The sequence below is a fragment of the Myotis lucifugus genome, unplaced genomic scaffold (genome assembly GCF_000147115.1).
Source record: "Myotis lucifugus unplaced genomic scaffold, Myoluc2.0 scaffold_31, whole genome shotgun sequence".
NCBI classification, from domain to species: Eukaryota; Metazoa; Chordata; class Mammalia; order Chiroptera; family Vespertilionidae; genus Myotis; species Myotis lucifugus.
In genome coordinates, this window is record NW_005871079.1 from 5,506,428 (window position 1) to 5,528,167 (window position 21,740).

A 21,740-nucleotide genomic window follows, 5' to 3' on the forward strand; every position below is an offset into this window, starting at 1 on the left:
TCCTCAAACACATTTATTCCATAATCACTGATGACAGAGAAAAATCTCTCAAAAATATTTACATTGCTACTCTCCAAAATTTAAAAAAAAAAGGTTCGACAAGAGTTTAATTTAATGACATATAGGGGATTTTCTTAGCAACTTTTCCTGATATGTGTCTCATTATTTTCATCTCCAGGTAATTAAAAGGATGCAGTACATTTAAAAAGAGATGTGTCTGCTTAAATGTGAGAGTTATTCATAAAATAATAATAGTGAGTGTTTACCATTTTGTTTATGTCCTGAAGTCACTGTATTTTATTTAGACACTTAAAAAAATATTTATAGTCTTTTACTCAGAGAAACCCTCAAAACTAAAATTAAATAAATAATCCTTGTTTGGTGATACACATTAAATTTTATATCCTTGTGTTTTCATGGAATAAATTACAGTAAGACCTTTGTTTCACTATTTTATACAATCAAACTTTTACTACAACCCTTTCATTAAGATAAACCAGATCTAAAATGGAGTAACCCTTTTTGCTTCTCAATTTGAGAAGTAAAGGGTGAGACAAATGTAAATGACGTTAATTGTTTTTTGTTGACAGAAGGCAAGGAAAATGCATCAAAAAGAACAAGTCTATAGATGTAAATTAGTGCCCAAGGCTGGTCAATATTTGCTGCCATCTACTGGTCAAAAGAGAAAGATGCAAGAAACAGACAAATGTGTAGAGGGAATTTGATTAGCTTTGTGCTTGTGAAAATACTGTACATTGTGGCTTCTGAGCCAGCCCTTTCTGAATGGCAGAGGGGAAAAGAGGGCCAGATGGCTGACGGGCAGCCTTCCCACAGGGTATAAGTATTTACCCTGGCCCATGGATCTGGTTACCTAAGCCTTCATTTCAAGCTCCTCCCTCAACTTTGATTGCAAAGCAATGGAGTCCATTTCTTATTGCATGGCACATTTCCTATAAAGTTACACCCCGGGAAAAATAGTTCATCTTGGTCAGAGATTGCAAACTGGAAACTAGATACAAATTACAAAATTTAAACATAGCATTTTATTAAAATGTGGGTGTTGAGTTTGAAATGAGTGAGTTCACATAAAAATCTGGATTTTCAGCTTCGCTTGGAAAATTGGAACATCAGACAACAATGGACTCCATGCCCATCAAATATTTTCACACTTGGTACCCCAGTTTTCTGATCAGTAGGGTTTACTATACTATTAACAGAAGGAGGATGAAAATTAGCTCAATAAACGTCTCTTCAATGTACACCTTTTGCTCCTTTTGGACAGGTCAGTTCTCCTGGAAAACAGAGTTTGAAGTGGAGACTTGAATGCAGAACATTCACAGGGAGGCTCTTGGGAAGAATCCCTGCAAGGGAGCTGAGGACACAGGACTGGGCAGAGAGGAGCTGAGTGGCAGAGCCATCGCAGCAGAGGGCTCTGCCGATCTTATAGAAATGTCTGGAGCTGAGATGGCCTTTTAGCAGATGTCCTCTATCAAGACAAGAGGACTGAGTCTACATGAACCAGTCACTGGAGGTGGGCTGTCCCTGAAAAGGAGACATATGCTTGCAGGGGGGAACATTCTCTTGCCCAGGGCCATGCTCAGAGATGGACCAAGTCCTGAACCATCAGAAGCTAGCAGAAGTTGAGGGAATGAGCTCTGGTTCTGAAGGGAGGCAGGAAGGTGCCCTGCAGCCTCCCATATACATATCAGAGTGTAGTTTATGCATTTTAAGTTTTACATATTATTCTTTTTAAATATTTCATTGATTTTCTTTTTTAAAAATATATTTTATTGATTTTTTACAGAGAGGAAGGGAGAGGGATAGAGAGTTAGGAACATCGATGAGAGAGAGAGACATCGACCAGCTGCCTCCTGCACACCCCCAACTGGTGATGTGCCCGCAACCAAGGTACATGCCCTTGACTGGAATCGAACCGGGGACCCTTCAGTCCGCAGGCCGATGCTCTATCCACTGAGCCAAAGCGGTCAGGGCTACATATTATTCTTATTATTTTCATTACTCAGTGAGTCAGAACTAAAAATAGTCCTGGCCTTTCGTTGTATATTCTTGGATCAAAGACAGAGCAGGTTTACACCATTACTAAGATTAGTAGCTGTGAACAGCCAAGTTGAGAAATAAGCTCAATGTGTGCTGTTCTTTTAGGTGGAGAGAATGATGACTGTAGGAGTGAATAAACAAAGATCATCCTACGTACTGTATGGTAGGGGCAGGTAGGTGTTCAGGGCAAACAGGTAGCAGTAATAGGAAACAAAGTGGGGGTCTTTTCTCAAGGCAGGTTCCTCCCTGTTGCCTCCCTGCAGTTTTCATAAGACCTTCCTAATCCAGGACGCATCCCTTGCCTCCCATCAATGATGACTGGCATGCGCCCCTCAGGCTCTCCTTGCAACGCTCTCAGCTGCCCTGCCGATCTGATGCCCTAATGATTCTGATATCAAGATAAAAATCACTATTGACTTTCATTAGTTTTGAGATCAGAGCTAACAGAAGAAGCTTGTTTTTTAATCAAGGTGAGCCTGTCTACCATATGGGTATTAATCACAGATCTGTGTTAGTTCACTGATTTAAGGCGAGGGCAATTGAATATGTCTATGCTTTCTGCTGTTCCTACACAATGCTCTTTAATTGCTTGCACAGACCCGTTTAATGGCTCTGTAATGCTGAAAATAAACCTTTAAATAGGTCATCTGGGAATATAGGAATGTAAATACTGAGGAGGAAATTATGGTTGCGTTCATAGTTATTAAGTACCAGTTTCTTAAATCATATTGAAAAGGAAACTTTCAAAATTATTCATACATTAAAATGTGTGTACACATACACTGTATACACATAATTTAATCCTTTACAAAGATCAGCCTCTAGTAAATCTGAAATATGCACTTAGTTAATAGAGTTCCCTTGTACCAACCAGGTACAAACACTTTCTCAGATTCACATGGTGCTGAATGAAATTCTTGAGGGAGTAAATATCCAGATGGGTTAAGATATATTAAAATCATCATAATTCTGACAGCATGCATTGTCTTTATTGATTCTTTTCAGGTATTGTTTAAAACATACAGGAATGCATGACAGTTAAATGTGCAAGGACAGTTGTATGTCACCTCTGACTAAGTGAAATCAGGATAATACACCTCATAGAACTGAGTAAAAATTGATGGACTTTGATGTGTATACTTAGCACCTAGAACGGTGTCTGGCACATAGCTATAGGTAGCATTATATATTTGTTGAATGAATAATGGATGGTGGTGAAATCAGCTACATGGGGACCAAAACCTTTTGAAAATATCTCATAGGGCTTAGAGCATAAGAATGGCAGTGAAAGTTTGAAGCCAGGATGGCTCATGAGATGCTAATTAAAACACAAAGTGTGAGGAACTGAAAAGAGTACCAAGAAGGCTTGAGGCATATGGAAGGTTTTCTTTTTTGAGGATAGACAGTCCTGGCCCCAAAGACATTGAATATGTCTCAGAGAGAGACATATTCACCAAGCAAGATGAAAGATGCCATTTAATTCAAAGATGCTTGAGTCCGTGCAGTTAATCCAACCCTCAAAACAGAACTTACTTTTATTTTTTTAAGGACTTGACTTTTATATCCAAATAACTTAACATTGAATTCAGGCTTTCCCCTATCTGGGCAGGATGTCTCACTGCTGGAATCTCAGCGAAGTCCTTTTGTGTTTGGTAGGGATCAGATCCCTTCTTGCCATTTCATCCACTCATGATACAACTGCCAGCAAGGTCAGCTGCATATGACCTATGAACATAATGCTGAAGAATGCCCCATACTGACCAACCATCTTGTGGAAAACGAAGTGGCAAAGATGCTTATTTGTAGCTGTTTTTTTTCCACAACCCAAATCGACTCTGATCCACTTATGTGAGGCCTTCCTGACTTCCCCACGATAGTCTTAGGAGCTCCTTCTTCCAGGCTTCTGTTGTACACTGAACATCCATCCATCATGACATATTGTAATGTAATTGGTTGCGTTCCTTCCTCCCCAAGTTCCTTCTTCCCCATAGTCAATCCTCCTTGAAGGAAGAGTGTGTCTATATAATTTATATATATGTGTGTGTGTGTGTGTGTGTGTGTGTGTGTGTGTATATATATATATATATATAGAGAGAGAGAGAGAGAGAGAGACATAATTGGTTCATAGTAAATATTTGTTAGGGATTAGTCTGGCTTACTGTCTTTCTGGAGGATTCATGGACCTCAACATGCCTGCCATTATTATGAGAGAAGATTGGACAAAGGGATATATGTTAACGAACACTTCTAGAAATCAACAAGAATACCTTTTCCATTGAAACACTTCATGAATCCCTTCTAGATCATCTTTCCTTGCTCTGCCACACAACCCACATTTCATTAGGTTAGGCTGAACCATATGAAGTCACTCACAATCAACTATTTACCTAGGAAGTTCAATCCTACCTAATAATAGACAAACATGGTAATTGACCGTAACTTCGCTATGCCTCCCATGGGCTAATCAGCGAGATGTGCAAGTTAACTGCCAACAAAGATGGCGGTTAATTTGCATACATAGGCGCGAAGTGGCAGAGCGAAGACTGAAGGCGGCTCCTACAGGAGTAGCGAAGGCTTAAAGGTGGCTCTGGCCAGAGTGAAGGCCTGGGTCCCAGGTGCTGGAGGAAAACCGGTGCCGGCAGCCAGGGTAAGGGAAGGCCTATTGCATGAATCTTTTCATGCAACACGCCTCTAGTAGTATCATATGGCTCAACCTAATAGCATCAGGAAAGATAGGAGATATAAACCTGTCAGCACATCTAATATCTCCAGAGATACCATCTAATCTTGTGAGCTTTTGGTATCTTCTGATCTACAGAACCTTTCCCTCAGAACTGAAAAGCTGCCATATGACTCAGGTTTTCCTTCAGCATCTTTGTACCAAGATGATCACGTGGATTTCCTCCTATTGTAAAATATCAATAGATTACCAAGATTACAAGGGGGAAAGATGAAAGTTAAAAATACTGAAACAAAGAAAAATGCAGATTTTCCCCTTGGTGGGTTTGTTTAGAAGATAGGGAACTTGATGTCAGGGGACTGCTACCATTCCTAAACTGAAGAGCATATGTGGGAGAAATAATTAATATTGTCACATTAGGACATTATAAAACACCAAAGTATTATGTATGAGTGTGTGTATACTTCAATTTTCTGTTTTATAACTTCTGCAATTGTAATTTATTTTACAATGAACTTTACTAACAAAAAAGAGAAGGAATAAAAAGAAAAAAGAATCAGCAAGAATATTTTTATTACATTTTTTAAAACCCTCTATTTGTATTTAATGCAGCAGAGTAGCTGCTAGGATCCCTTGAGAGAAAGCTGCCAGCAATCCCACTCACCTCTCTGAAGTGACCAAACTGATAGTGGCAAAGTCAAGCATGAAAATATTACTTATTTGGCTCACTCACGAACCTCAAAGACACATTCCTATCACCAGAAACTATATCCTGCAGACAATGATAGGCAAAGCAAGGGGCAGGGTACAAGGGCTTCGTGCCAGGATTTAGGCAATCAAGTTGTTGAAGATCCTGCCAGGGCTAAGGAGGCACTGATGTGCTGGGATATCAGGATTTAGCAGGAGAGGGCTCAAAAGACTATCCTACATCCTTTGGGCTGTATCCATACTCCAGGAAGAAGGAAAATAAAGACACACGAGTTACATGTGTAAATCTATTAGAAACATCAGAAACCTCCTGTTTGCTTTTATTTCATTTTGCGGTCTTCTGAAATATTGCAAACATTTTGAAAACTAAATCACGACCACAAAGTCTTTATTCAATAATCTACAATGAAGATATGATGACCATCTTTGAATGTAGTACTCTAGTAAAAAAAAAACAACCGTAGAAGATTTAGGAAGATGGAAGCATAGCACACTCTCCTGGCTCTTGTGTGTATGAAAACAAAATGAATATGCTCCAATCAATTGTTTCTTAATGTACAAGATATTTCTCTCTCTTAGTTAATAATTTTGTAATACAAAGCAGTTATTTTATTTAACTTGGATTAAGGGTAACAATTCCTAAAATTAGACATTTAATTATTGCATTGTTAAAAAAACAGCTTGGGTGACAGTTTGGAAATATTTCTTTAAAGAACACATTTCAGGTTAAAAGTATTACAGCCATGCTCTTTGACACAGAACTTGGGTAGCTCGCTTATGCAATAATCTTTGTTTTGAAGCTAACTCAGAACAATTCCTGATCAGAAGGTGTACCCTGAGCCCACCTCTATGTGGAGGTGAAATAGCTTTCTTATATTTCATCGTTAGGTTACTCAGTGATCTTTAAAGGAAGCCAGTCATAACACAACTTCATTAGAGTTGCTTATGATAGAACTTTACTATGCACTTAAAATAGTTACACTTAAATGCTTGGTAAGATACATAATCATGAACTCAGATGTATAATCTTGAACTCACTACTCCTTAATACTTATCAAAAGCTTGATTGAAAGAAATAATAATTTTGAGAATAGGATAACTAACCTACCTATTTCTTCCCATGTTATTGTATCTATCGTATATAAAATATACACCATCATAAAAGTTATTACTTAAACTGTAATATATGGCCCACCTATCCCCACCAAATTCATTTATTCAACAAACTAGTGGCCCTGTGCATGAATCCGTGCACGAGTAGCTCACTGCTGCTTGCCTCAGCTGGCCACCCCGCCCACCGCTGCTCATAGCTCTCCACCACACGTAGCTTGCTGCCCTGCCCTCCTGTAGCTCTCTGACACTTGTAGCTCCTTGCCCTGACTTCCTGCTGATGGGTCGTTATGTGACAGCGTCCCAACCGATTTGCATATCACCCTATTATAAGTATAGATATTTACTTGCCAGTACAGTGCTGGATGCTAGAGATGTGGCAGTGAACAAAACATATGAGTTTCCTATGTTCAAGGAGTTTGCATTCTAGGGGAGAGTGTACTAATTAGTTATTGCTGTACTAGCCACCCCTAAGTGCATTATCTTAAAAAACAGTTATTATTATTATTATTATTACTATTATTATTATCAGAGCTTTCCAAACACAAGGTTGAGAGATAGCCCAACTAGGTCAGTTGGGGCTACTAAGGTTACTCTGGTGATTTGGCACTGCCCCACGTATTGTTCATCCCCTAGTAGCCTAGTCCACGTGTGTTTTCATTGCAGTGGCCACGAGGGAGAGAGCAAGCCAATTGTGCAAGTGCTTTTCAAGGTCTCCTTGCATCGTACTGCTAATATATCATTGACCTAAGCAAAGGACACAACTGAACATGGAGTCAAAGATTTGGGTTGGATGCAACACCCTTAATACAAAGTTTCATGGCAAGCTAGAGATGGATAAAATCATGGAGCCAATGTTGAAATTATTACAGAGGGAGACAGAAAATAAACAAATATTTCTACAGTATTATGAGAGGTAGTGATAAGAACTGTAAGAAAAAATACAGAAAGCAAAGTGTGAAAATGATGAGAAGAGGTGAGGTATGGGTGGAGGGGTGGTTGGTACTATTTTTGATAGAATGGTCAAGGAAAACCTCTTTGATTAGGAGATATTTGAAGAGAGACCTTAACGTGAGAAAGAATCATTTAAGAAATTTGAGGAATAGAGGTTATAGAAACAAAAAAATATTAATGAAATAAGAGAATAAAACTAAAGTGAAAAGAAAACTCAGCTGGAAGATATAAACTTGTATCCCATCAGCCCATATGGTTGGATGGCCACTTTTATGCATTTATTTAATGTGTTTCCAGGATTCGAAAGACACACGAACTTCATTTGCTGCTCCCATTGTTTAAAGGACCTCTGGTCTGATGATGAAATCAGTGTTTCAAGCTGAGGCAATCACTGTGTTTGTCTTTTCATGCCAAATGTAATGATGAACTTTATGCAATTAAGGAAAAAGTCAAATAGCTTGTATTGGGCATTGCCACTAAAAGATAAATTATAATTCTATACCTAAGTCTTTTTAAACCTCTTTAAAGTGCAGCTCAAATTCTTGACATAGCTAGTGAGTAGAATTAAACCTTTGTTTAGGAACTGATCCATTACTAATTAATGTTGGAAAAACAGCCCCCACTTCCCCTCCAGGGTGGCTCAGTGGTTGAGCATCAACTTATAAACCAGGAGGTCATGGTTCAGTTCCTGGTCAGGGCACATGCCTGGGTTATGGGCTCGATCCCCAGTGTGGGGGCGTGCAGGAAGCAGCCGATCAATGATTCTCTCCCATCATTGATGCTTCTATCTCTCTCTACCTTTCCCTACCTCTCTGAAATCAATAAAAATATATATTAAAAAATAAATATTGGGAAAACAAAGCCAAATTTATAATCAATAACATAAAATTACAATCAGTTCAATATTTTTAGAACAGATATGAATCTGTATGAAAAGTAAGAAAATCCTTAGTATACCATAATTAACACTCAAATGGGAGAAAAAACAATTCAGTAGTTAAAATATGTGGTTTAAATGTCATAAATGAATTATTTATTGTGATTTTCTAATCTGAAGTTTAGTTGAAATATATTTAGGATTTATTTTAGAAAATATATAAGAATTAATTTATAATCACTATGATTTAAAAATAAAATTTGTTTACAAATTTATTACATCAATTTAATGACTACTTTGGAAGGATTTTATGTCAAAAATTCCACTAGATGGTGCTCTTATAGCTTCCTCTAAAGCAGTGGTTCTCAACCTTCCTAATGCCGCGACCCTTTAATACAGTTCCTCATGTTGTGGTGACCCCCCAACCATAAAATTATTTTCGTTGCTACTTCATAACTGTAATTTTGCTACTGTTATGAATCATAATGTAAATATCTGATATGCAGGATGTATTTTCATTGTTACAAATTGGACATAATTAAAGCATAGTGATTAATCACAAAAACAATATGTAATTATATATGTGTTTTCCAATGGTCTTAGGCGAGCCCTGTGAAAGGGTCGTTCGACCCCCAAAGGGGTCTCGACCCACAGGTTGAGAACCGCTGCTCTAAAGGAAAACTGCAGAAGATTGAATCAGTCTGTGATACTATATGTGAGTTTTATATATGCATATCTATATGAACTAAGTATATAAAGTACATAAGCTATACATGACATGGACAAAATTATTAAAACATTAGAGCATATTACATCTTCTACATCACATCTGTTGTGCACATAGAGCCAGGGATTTGTTCTCTTACAACCTCGCATACTTGCTTATGGTATTACTAAGGGAATATCTTGTAGAGATTTATAAAAGTACATGAAGTTAGAAAATAGTTTTACATAGAGTTTCTTTGATATCTATTTATGGGTTAGCATATTTCTGGGCAAGTTAAATAAAGAATTCAGAGACAAACTGTGATTAAAGCAGCCAGGATGTGTGGAGGTGACTGTTTGATTTATTTCTGGATCAGTTAAGATTCTTACCCATTATAATGTTATATTCTGATGATAAAAGCATATACACTAGGACAAGAGGAGCTGAAATACTGTAAAAATTAAAAAAAAATAATGTGGACATATATTGAATTAATGAACCGTCATTGACAATGAGCATTTTAATATAGAAGGAACTATGTGTATGTAAGTACTTGGTAAGTGCAACATGAATTTAATTTTCTTTAAAAACACACACACTACTGGTAAACATAAGGTTCACATTTGCTAGTAACCCTTGGATATTAAAATCTACTGTTTTAAAATAACCTTGGTTAGACATCTCTTAGATGTGGAATCAAAAGATTTTGTAAGTACTCACTAATAGCTAAATTTGGTTGAGTTTTCTCAGTGTTTATCTTTCTTAACATCTCTACAATTTTGCTGTTGTTGACCACCCCTTCTTTTGATAAATCCTCCTTGGGTTTCTGGGTCATCGCACTCCAAGTACTCCTACTCCTGTACCAGGACTTCTCTCTCATGTCCATTTGGCTCTCCCCTACATGAGAATGTTTCTTCACTGTTCAACCCTTGGTCTGCTTTTCTTTCTCTACATTCCTTTACTCCCAAGTGTCATCCATACATTGAGTATGGATAATTGCTTTGCTGTAGGGAGCTCTCAGGAGTCTATCTCTTGTTCTGGACTCTCACTGGGACCTCATTTCTTAATTTCTCTCACTAGACAAATTACACTGTGTCCTAGATATTTTCCCCTAGATTTTAAATCTCATGGAGCTAACCAAAATCTGAACTCTTCTTCATCTCCTATAAAACTGCTGCCTTGTTTTTACGTTCCAGTTACTACAAATGACACAATCTTGGGATTATTTTATCTAATCAGTTTCCAAGGCTCATAAATCCTACCTTTATGACCTCCATTTCATTTATGCCTTTCTATTCACTTAAATTGCCATGACCTAGTTGAGATCTACAATTACCCCCTGCCTAAATCTCCTGGCTGTTCTCTAACTTTGAACTTTCCCACCACACTCCATCCTCGTTGGCCCCTTTGCTCATTAAACCTTTGGAGTTATATTCATTTTATATTCTTTGGGATTAAAGAATTGCAATTCTGGAAGCCCAAATTCTGGCAGAAACCCAAATAGTGTCCCAAAGGTGAAGACAAAGGGCTTTTATGAGAAAAGAAAATAACGAATTACATGAAGAAATTCCTATTGTTGCTAATAAGCTGAGTTCCTCTTTAGCTATAAATGGTTAGATACTGATTCTATCATCAGATAGAGAATCCATAATCATCGATCCTTATGGTCAGGATATCTGCTTTCCTGCTGGCTTTACAAACAATTGTGATAAGACAATGTTTGTTTGGGTCATTTCAAAGGTCGGGTCTGATTCAAACAGTCCACAGATTCAAGGAGCAGGACATGCAAGACTGTTCCTCTGGAATGGCTGCTCTGCATTCATTTTAAAATGGCTCCACTTACGTCAACTTTCACACTAGTCAGTGCCTCCCATGGGTATGTTTCAGATTATTTGCACTAACAAATGGGGCTGGCCTTAGAAGTACACACTGAAATGCCCAACCTCTGTGGGAAGCACGCGCACGCACACACACACACACACACACACACACACACACACCACACACAGGATCATACAGCCTCCAGTTTAATCAATGGTTCACCTAGGGAGGAAAGAGAATAGAAGCAGGAAATCGAGATAGTGGTCAATATTCAAAAGTTCAGATAGGCCGAGAGTTCATATCTGCAAGGACTTCCAAATTCTGTCTAAAATAATAGTGGCCTAGGAATTGGGAGCTGGACTGAAGAAACAAGGAATAGGCTGGTATCAGTGGGTTCAGTCTGCAGTGAACAACCTAACCCCACACTGCTCCTGGGTCACAGGACCATCGGGCACAGACCCCCCAGCACTTCATATGGGTGGCCTATCTCTCCCCTGCAGCCTTCATTGTGTCCACCTCACACTTCGCTGCCTGGCCTGCTCTTGATTATCCCAGCCCTTGATCCTTGGACTCATTGCCTATTTATAGACTGGCAATTGCAGTCCCAAAACTTAATTTTATCTCTGACCCTGAATCTGGCTTCCGTCCTCACCTACAATTTGCATTTACTCCCTTTAAAGCTGCTGCTTCCCTCTCTCAGTCCAATATCTCCCCTCACTCATACTGCTCAATTGCAGGTCCTAACTCGGCTCCCATAGAGCGAAATACGTACGAGAGACTGTTAACCAAGTATAAAATTGCTAAGTAGTGAAATAGTGAAAAATAGTGGTTTAATGTATCACCCAGGTAGTTACAGCAGGAAGTGAATAGAACTCGAAGGGTTGAATGAGCAAAGGGAAAGAGGTGGAAAAGTAGAAGAGGAGCCCACGGGCTGAAACTCAGACCTCTAAGGAGGGGTCTGCTTGGCTGGGTGTCTCTGTTAGGGGAGATGATGAGGTTGGTTCTGCTGTCTCTGAGATAATGCAAAATGATGCCAATTGTGCGAAATGTAAGTCAGATGCAGGTGCTGCTAAGGAACTGCTGGTGTCTGGGTGAAGAAGGGTTACTGGGGTGGTGCTCACAAGAAAAGGAAGTAGACAGGAAGCCCCATAAAGAAAAACAGAAAGAAGCAAGTCCCTTCTTCCTCCTCTAGCCCCTCTATAGCTCGCTCTTGGCAGAGCCCGACTAGGAGTCAGCTGTGGAAGATGAACGTGGTTTGCCCCAGCATCACAGAGCAGATATAGAAGAGTAGGTTTTACGCTGATGGACAATAATTCAATATCTGGCAGGAAGGCTTTTCCTGCCTTCCACAAATATCTGAGTGCTTACTCTGTTCTAGGCATAGAAGACAGAACCACGAGTAAAACAATAATATTAATTTCTCCCTGAGTAGCTTACGTTATATTATATATACCATAGTGGGGAGAGAGAGATGAACAAGAAGGAAATAAATAAAAAATAGCATGTTAGGTGGTAAGTGCTCGCAGGAAAGATAAAAGCAGTGAAGGTGACAGGAGTGCTGAGGGGTAGGAAGAGAACAGGTATCAATTCTAAACCGGCTGTTCAGGAAAGGGCTGAAAAAAATAAAAAAAGACAAGAGAGCAAAGACAGGGAGTGAGTCATGCAAATATTTGAGGAAAGAGCATTCTAGATAAGGGCAGGGTAGAGGGGAAGGCTGCTTAGGTAGGGCCTTATCTACCATTGTAAGGGCTGTGGCCGTTACCATGGTGACGTGGGCAGTTATGGAGTACAGAGTGACATGATCTGACTTATGTTTTGAAGGATCCTTCAGGGTGCTCTTTGGAGATTAGATTGGCCTCCTTGGATTCATTCACCTGGGTCCTGCCAACAGGACCTTAATTCTGGATCTAGGGTCTTGCTTGCCACATACATCATTTCTCTCTCTCACTGCAGTGGTAGGTAGGCCCCAGCCAGGCTCCAATGCCACTGCTCCTGGGCTGCAACTTCACTCCACAATCACAACCTGTCTTCTTGTTTGTTTTTGTCCCCACTGAACTGAATAGTCTCTCCTCCAGTCGGTCTACTTCTCTGGTGGTACGTTTGGTCTTGTGAGAGTTGGTGGTGGCTTCATATCTAACATTTGTTCATTCTTTCAACAAATATGTATTGAAAACCTATGATGTGTCAAGTGTTCATGCAGGTATGGTGATACAACAGTGAACTAGACACCTTAGCTCCCTGTTCTAGAAGTGGCAATGGTGGGTGGTAGAGAAATTTAAAAACCCTATATGGAAGATAATTTCAGAGAGTGGTAAATAAGGTGAATATGACAGTGTGACTGCTGGCTGCTTGAGACTGAGCAGTCAGGGTCCACCTTTATAATTAGGTGATATTTGGGTAGACACCTGAATGACAAGAATCAGTCATGTGAAAATCTGGGATCAGCAAACACTGATGGACATCCACACTTGGGACTCCTCTTCATGGGGTGACATGCTCCGTCATTTTCTTAGAGCCAGAGGAAGGTGCTTGAAAATCCCTTATTATACGTCTCTCTCTTTCTAATATTTTACTGGGGACCACAGAATAATTGATATTTTAATGTGTTCTGATAAGGTATCACATACAGATACTTTTCCTTTTTGAATATTTTACCAAGCACCATGCACAGGGACAAAAAAGCATCATGTAGAATCTCTTAGCTCTCAGGCTCATATCATGCACTGGGGCAGCCCCTATTAGGCCCGAAGGTAGCAGAGCCTTTAAAAAGTTATTTCAAAATAACTATAGATTCATAGAAAGTTGCAAAAAAATTTTCAGGGAGGTCCCATGTACCTTTAACCCAGTTTCCTCCAATGATAACACCTTGCATAACTATAGTACAGTATGAAAACCAGGAAATAAAGACATGGGTATCATCCATGGAGCTTATTCAGATTTCACCAATTTTATATGCACTCATTTGTGTGTGTGTGTGTGTGTGTGTGTGTGTGTGTGTGCATAGTGTTATGCAATTTTATGTAACCATTACCACAATCAAGATACAGAAATGTTTCATATACACAAGGCTCCTCCCTGCTATCCATTTGCAGCTACACCCAACTCATCCCTCCTCCCCATACCTAACCATTAACAACTGCTAACCTTTTTTTATGTCTCTACATTTGTTACTTTAAGAGTGTTTTATAAATAGAATTATACAGTTTTTACTCAGCATAATGTTCCTCATTCAACCTAAATTGTTTCATGTATTGATAGTTCATTTCTTTTTATTGTTGAGTAGTATTCCATGGTATGGATGTACTACATACAGGTTAACTATTCATCTGTTCAAAAACGTTTGGGTTGTTTCCAGTGTTTGGCTATTATGAATAAAGCCACTATAAACATTCATATACAAGTTTTGTGTATATACAGGTTTTCATTTCTAAGGGATTATGTCCAGGAATACAATTGCGGGTTTGTATGGTAGACACTAGCTTATTAAATTATTTTTAAAAGAAACTGGCAAACTGTTTTTCAGAGTGGCTGTTCCATTGCATATTCCCAATAATGCATGAATGAACCAGTTTTTCTGCATCTTCGCCAGTATTTGGCATCACCAGTTTTTTTTTTTTTTTAAAAAAAACATTTTGATAGGTATGTAGTGATAGCGATACCTCATTTGTGTTTTTTCATTTCCTCAATGGCTAATAATATTGAATATATTTTCATGTGCTTATGTGCCATGTGTATATCATTTTCAGGAAATGTCTGTTCGTGTCTTTTGGCAAACTTTGGAAAGTTCACACATCGCTATATCGATTCTCCATCAAGGTTGGGACCTTGCTCACAAACTTGTTAGCTCTAATTCTTGGCTGATTTCTTTAACTCTGAATCTGAAGGTACTTTCTATGGGATGAAAGGTGGCTCTGCATTTTTTTTTTTTATCAAAAAAGAGTGCCATCTCAGATGCAGGGAAGGGGTGCAGAATTGCAACCCCGAGTTTATTCACGATTTGCTGCCGGGTAAGTTAAGTGAGCTGCGATACGTCCTCGCCTTGCGCTCGGAGGGAGGCAGTTACAGGCATGCAGACATTCAGGCTGGGGGACCCAGGAAGCCAGCAAAGCCAGGAGCCCCTGCCTTCGAACCCGTAACAATGGCAGGGGTGCTCCCCACAACAACCATCAGGATACCTAAGAGCGAAAGGGCTGGGATCCATCCCGCCTTACTTTTTAAGTGCAGGACCTCCAGGCCCAAGTGCTTGCGGGGAAGAGGTTCCGCCGCCCAGATAGGGGTGGGCCTTTTCCCTGCAGGGCGAACCGCCCCGCCCCCGCCCCCGCCCCCGCCCGCCCAGACGCTAGTCTCCAGGTGGGGGCGGGGTCGGGGACACTCCGCCCCGTTGCCAGGCGACGGGGGAGGAGCCGGAAGGGGAGCTCGTCGGAGAGGCGGTGGCGCAGCCGCGCTGGCTCCCCCTCCCGCCCGCGCCTCGCTCCGCCCCCGCCCTCCCGCCGAGCTGCGCACGCGTCGCCGAGCGGCCGCCTCCGCCCCTGCCCGCCTGGAGGCGGGGCTGCGCGTCCCGCACGGGCTACTCTCGGGTCGGAGCTGCCCCGGAGCGGGTGAACCGAGCGGCCTCGGGGAAGGGGTGCGGCCGGACCCTCGCCAGAAGCAGGCGCGCTGGGTGCGGCCTCCGTGCCCACCGCGGCGGAGGAAGATGGTGTTCGAGTCGGTGGTCGTGGATGTGTTGAACCGGTTCTTGGGGGACTATGTGGTGAACCTGGACACGTCCCAGCTCACTCTGGGCATCTGGGGAGGTAACGAGACGGTCGCCGGCCCTCAGTCCTGCCTCCCTCCCGGCCGCCCATTGCGCGAGCGGGGCCCTACCCTCTTGGGTCCTCGGGCCCCCGGCTGGCCCGGCGTCGCCACCTGCCACCGCCCTCCGGGGTCAAATTACGTAAAGCCGGGCGACAGTTCCAGGCCTTCGCCCGCGAGGTGTTTATTTTTGGCAGGAGGGGCAGGGGTCGTGGGTCCTGGGGGGAAAGGCCCTCTTTTTTCGAGCGCTGTGGCCGGGAGTCCCGCAGTTGGACTCTCTGGGTCAGGAGTTCAGATTCCTCCCCTCGTGGCCCGGCGGCAGCGGTGGTGCTCGGTCCATCGCTGTCATTCCCCCCGCGGGCTGTGACGGAGGGCCCGCGAGTGTCGCACGCCGCCCGCACGTGAAGGCACACGCTGTGGCCAAGACGCCCTGCCCTCTTCCTTCCTGCCCCGGTCTCTGCGTGCTGCCGGGCCGGGGTGTGTGCTCGGGCCACGCCACCCGGGCTGCTCGTCTGGATTCCGCTGATAAGAAAAAGCGAAACTCCTGTGCGTAATAACCCAAAGGGGCGGTTGTGTGTTTTCAATTCACAATCTGAGGCGGTTGTGTGTTTTCAATTCACAATCTGACCCAGGAAGGTCTTAACTAGTAGGTTTGTGAGGCTTCGGGGTGGTGGGTTGGAGAGAATTACGGACTTTTTAAAGAAACGAGGTGCAGCTGTGCAACCTCTCAGATCTGCAAAAGACAGGGCTGAAACCTGCGCTTCACGCTGCTGCCTAGACAGTGAAGGACGCAGCTTTACTTCGTGTCTGTGTACTCCAGTGCTTCACCTTATTTAAAGCCTCATTTTTAGTGCTTTCATGTTTGTAATATGCCCTTAGAAGTCAGATTCCTTTTCTTTATGAAATGAATCCCCCAGACCAAGGTTAGGGTTATTTTTTTATTTTTATTTTTTTGGTGTGTGTGAAGAGTGTGTGTGTATTTAATAAATTAACTATTCTTGAATATGGGCACACTTTCAGACTTCTTCTAAAATACTTTTTAATCTTGATTTTTTTTTTCTCCTCTATGACATAGTGTAATCGTAAAGAAGACCTCTTGTTACTTACTAATCTTGGTACCTCGTTCCATAATAGACTACAAGAACTAGGGACATAAGTGCTACGTCAACATCTCTGATTAGTAACAGAAAGTTGCATATTGTTTCATCTGTGCTGCTTCTCATTTGCAAAGTTAAAATAATAAAACGTGTCTCCACCTACCTCAGAAGGAAGCCATAAGAACATTTCGTGGTGTACTTTGGTTTATAGTGGAAGTTTGATTCTACATACAAGGTGTCCCGGTCTGGGAAAACACAGAGGCTGGGATTTATCCTGGGATTTGATTATTTAAAATTTACATAAATTACAATTCACCCTTGTGATGTACAGTACTATCTGTCTTGACAAATGCAAAGATGTATATATACCAGCTGTCATGATAGGGAAGAGTTCCAATAAGACTCCCAAATTCCCTCTGCTGCCCTTTTGCAATCCATCGCACCCAGCCCCCACCCCTCCTCTGGGAACCACTGTTCTGCCTCCATCCCTACAGTTTTATTTTTTCTAGAGTGCTATGTAAATGGAATTATATGATGTGGCTTTTGGGGTCTGGCTTCTTTTAGTTTCACTCCTTTCACGTAACTTCTTATGTAAAACGAATGTGTTGCATACATCAGCATTTCATTCTTACACTATTTAGTAGTACTTTCATTGTATGATTGTACTGTAAATGTTTATCTCTTCATGGGTTGAAGGACATTTCAATTTTTGGTAATTATGAAGAGCTGCCATAAACATTCATGTACTGGTTTTTGTGTGATCATAAATTTTTATTTCATTAGATAAATACCTAAAAGTGGGATTTCAAGGTCATATGGTAAGTGTATATTAAATTTATGTGAAGCAATGAAACTGCTTTTCAGAGTAGCTTTACATTTTGAAGTCTCCCCAGCATTGTATGAGTGCTTAAATGCTCTGTACCATTTAGTAGTGTCATTTAAAAAAAATTTTTTTTTTGCCATTCTAGTAGGTACATAGTGATAAAGTGTTATGGTTTTATTTCCTTAGTAATTGAAGTTGTTGAACTTCTTGTTCTTTGCTGTTTGTATATTCCGTTGAAGTGTCTTCGTCTTTTGCTTATTTAATTTTTTTTCTTTTTCTATTGATATTAATTCACATTTTAAATTCACCCTTTTAACATGCAAAGTGTTTTTTAGTATAGTCAAAACATTGTGCAACTATCAACAATGTCTAATTCTAGAATATTAAAAAAATATTTATTATTGAAAGTATTACACATGTCTCCTTTTCCCCCCATTGATCTCTCCCTACTCACTCCCCCCCAGCACATGTTCCTGCCGCCTTACTGTCTGTGTCCTTTGGTTATGCTTATATGTATTCGAGTCTTGGTTGATCTCTCTCTCTCTTTCTCTCTCTCTCTTTTTATTTTAATCCTCACCCGAGGATACCTTTCCATTGACCTTTAGAGAGTGGAAGAGAGAGGGTAAGCCAGAGAGAAACATCAATGTGAGAGAGACACATTGATTGGTTGCCTCCCACATGAGCCCTGACCAGGGCCCAGGCCAGGGAAGAGCCTGCAACCGAGATACTCGCCCCTGACCAGGATTGAATCCGGGATGCTCCGTCCACTGAGCCAAAGCTGGTTGATCTCTTAACCCCTGCCTTCCCTCTGAGGCTCAATGTGAGGTTCCATGCTTCTATGTCTCTGGATCTATTTTAGTTAATCAGTTTATGTTGCTTATTATATTCTACAAATGAGTGAGATCATGTGATATTTATCTTTCTCTGACCGGCTCATTTCTCTAGCATAATGCTCTCCAGGTCCATCCATGCTGTTGCACGTGGTAAGAGTTCCTTCTTTTTTTTTTTTTTACAGCAGTGTAGTATTTCATTGTGTAGATGTACCACAGTTTTTTAATCCACTCATCTGCTGATGGGCACTTAGGCTGTTTCTAAATCTTAGTTATTGTAAATTGTGCTGCTATGAATCTAGGGGTGCATATATCCTTTCTGATTGGTGTCTCTGATTTCTTGGGATATAGTCCTAGAAGTGAGATCACTGGGTCAAATGGGAGTTCCATTTTTAATTTTTAAAAAAAAATATATTTTATTGATTTTTTACAGAGAGAAAGGGAGAGGGATAAAGATAGAAACGTTGATGAGAGAGAAACATCCATCAGCTGCTTCCTGCACATCTCCTGCTGGGGATGTGCCTGCAACCAAGGTACATGCCCTTGACCGGAATCGAACCTGGGACTCTTCAGTCCGAAGGCTGATGCTCTATCCACTGAGCCAATCCGGTTAGGGCCCATTTTTAATTTTTTGAGGAAACTCCATACTGTTTTCCTCAGTGGCTGCATCAGTCTGCATTCCCACCAGCAGTGCACGAGTGTTCCTTTTTCTCCACATCCTCGCCAGCACTTATCGTTTGTTGATTTGTTGATGATAGCCATTCTGACAGGTGTGAGATGGTACCTCATTGTTGTTTTGATTTGCATCTCTTGGATGATTATTGACTTTGCGCATGTTTTCATATGTCTCTTGGCCTTCTGAATGTCCACTTTTGAAAAGTGTCTATTTAAGTCCTTTGCCCATTTTTTGATTGGATTTTTATCTTCCTTTTGTTAAGTTGTATGAGTTCCCTGCAAATTTTGGAGATTAGGCCCTTATCAGATATAACATTGGCAAATATGTTCTCCCATGCATGAGCTTCTTGTTGTTTTGTTGATGGTTTCTTTTGCTGTGCAGAAGCTTTTTATTTTCATGTAGTCCCATTTGTGTATTTCTCCTTAGTTTCCATTGTCCTAGGAGCTGCTGTATGGGTAAAGATATTGCAACGACATATGTCTGATATTTTGCTGCCTATGGATTCTTCTAAGATTTTTATGGTTTCTCATCTTATGTTTAAGTCCTTTGTCCATTTTGAGTTTATTTTTGTGTATGGTGTAAGTTGGTGGTCTAGTTTCATTAGAAAGATCATACACCATGACCAAGTGGGATTTATTCCAGGGATGCAAGGCTGGTACAATATTCGCAAATCAATAAACGTTGCACATCACATAAACAAATTGAGAGACAGAAATCACAATCATATCAATTGATGCAGAAAAGGCATTTGACAAAATCCAACACCCATTCCTGATAAAAACTTTCAGCAAAGTGGGAATATAGAGATCAGACCTCAACATAATAAAAACCTTACATGACAAACCTACAGCCAACATCATACTCAATGGGCAAAAACTAAAATCATTTCCCTTAATAATGGGAACAAGACAGGGATGCCCACTTTCACCACTCTTGTTTGACATAGTACTGGAAGTGCTAGCCGTAGTGACCAGACAAGAAGAAAAATAAAAGGCATCTCCAAATTGGAAAAGAAGAATAAAACTCTCATTTGCAGATGACATGATATTGTACATAGAAAACCCTAAAGACTCCACGTCAAAAAACTACTATACTTAATAAATGAATTCAGCAATGTAGCAGGATACAAAATTAACACCCAGAAATCTATGGCTTTTTTCTACACCAATAATGAACACACAGAAAGATAAACTAAAAACAATTATATTTACCATTGCAACAAATAAATTAAGATACCTACGAATAAACTTAACTAAGGAGGTAAAAGACCTGTACTTGGAAAATTACAGGGCATTGAAAAAAGAGATAGAGGAAGACATAAACAAATGGAAGAATATATTGTGTTCATGGATTGGTAGGATCAACATCATTAAAATGTCCATACTACCCAAAATGATCTATAGATTCAATGCAATCCACATTAAAATACCAATGACATATTTCACAGACCTAGAGCAAACACTCCAAAAATTCATATGGAATAAAAAAAGACTCCAAATAGCCGCAGCAATCCTGAGAAAGAAGAACAACGTTGGAGGGATCACAATACCAGATATCAAGCTATATTACAAAGCCATTGTTCTCAAAACTGCCTGGTACTGGCACAAGAATAGGCATATAGATCAATGGGACAGAGAACCCAGAAATCGACCCAAGCCATTATGCTCAATTAATACTTGACAGAGGAAGCAAGAGCATACAATGGAGTCAAGACAGTCTCTTCAATAAATGGTGTTGGGAAAATCAGACAGATACATAAAAAAAAAATATTCTAGAACATTTTCAACACCCACAAGATAAACCTCATACCCATTAATAGTCACTATAAATTCTTAATCTTGCTCCACTTCACCTCTGGCAACCACTAATCTACTTTATTGCGATGGATTTGCCAGTTCTGGACATTTCATTTAAATGGAATCATACAATATACATGGCCTTTCATTTCTGTTTTTTTTTTTCACTGATCATATTTTTGAGGTTCATCCATGTAGCATGTATCAGTATTCATTACTTTTTAAGACTTAAGAATATCCCATTTTATGAATACATCACATTTGTTTATCCTTTATTCAGTTGATGGACATTTAAGTTATTCCTACTTTTTGGCTTTTATGGGTAATGCTATGAGCATCTTTTATAATAATAAAAGGGTAATATGCTAATTAGATTGGACAGATGAAAGACCTTCTGGACTTCATTCTGGATGTCCTTCTGGACCAAGCTGCAGCGTCGGGGGCCGAGGCAGAGGTGGCTAGTGGAGATCAGGCAGGCAGGCAGGCAGGCAAGCAGTTAGGAGTGATCAGGCAGGCCCGCAGAGTGGTTAGGGGTGATCAAGCAGGCAGGCGAGCAGTTAGGGGTGATCAGGCAGGCAAAGGTGGTTAGGGGCAATGCAGGCAGTGGTTAGGGCGATGAGGGTTAGGGGTGATGAGGCAGGCACAGCCAGTGTTAGGGGTGATGAGGCAGGCAGGCGAGCAGTTAGTAGCCAGAGGTACCGGATTGCGAGAGGGATGTCTGACTGCTAGTTTAGTCCTGATCACGCAGGGGCAGTCGGATATCCCCCCAAGAGGCCAAGATTTACGAGGAGGTGCAGGCTGGGGTGAGGGACC

The 21,740-nt window shown here is 40.7% G+C and overlaps 1 protein-coding gene across 1 annotated transcript in view; it reads left to right on the top strand.

Annotated features, from left to right (window-relative positions):
- The first annotated feature begins 15,464 nt into the window (after window positions 1-15,464).
- The window catches only part of VPS13A (vacuolar protein sorting 13 homolog A), a 189,847-nt gene continuing 183,571 nt past the window's right edge, over window positions 15,465-21,740 (top strand). Inside the window, 1 exon segment of the mRNA XM_006086823.3 lies at window positions 15,465-15,707. Coding sequence (XP_006086885.1) covers window positions 15,608-15,707 — 100 coding nt within the window. The 5' untranslated portion in view covers window positions 15,465-15,607.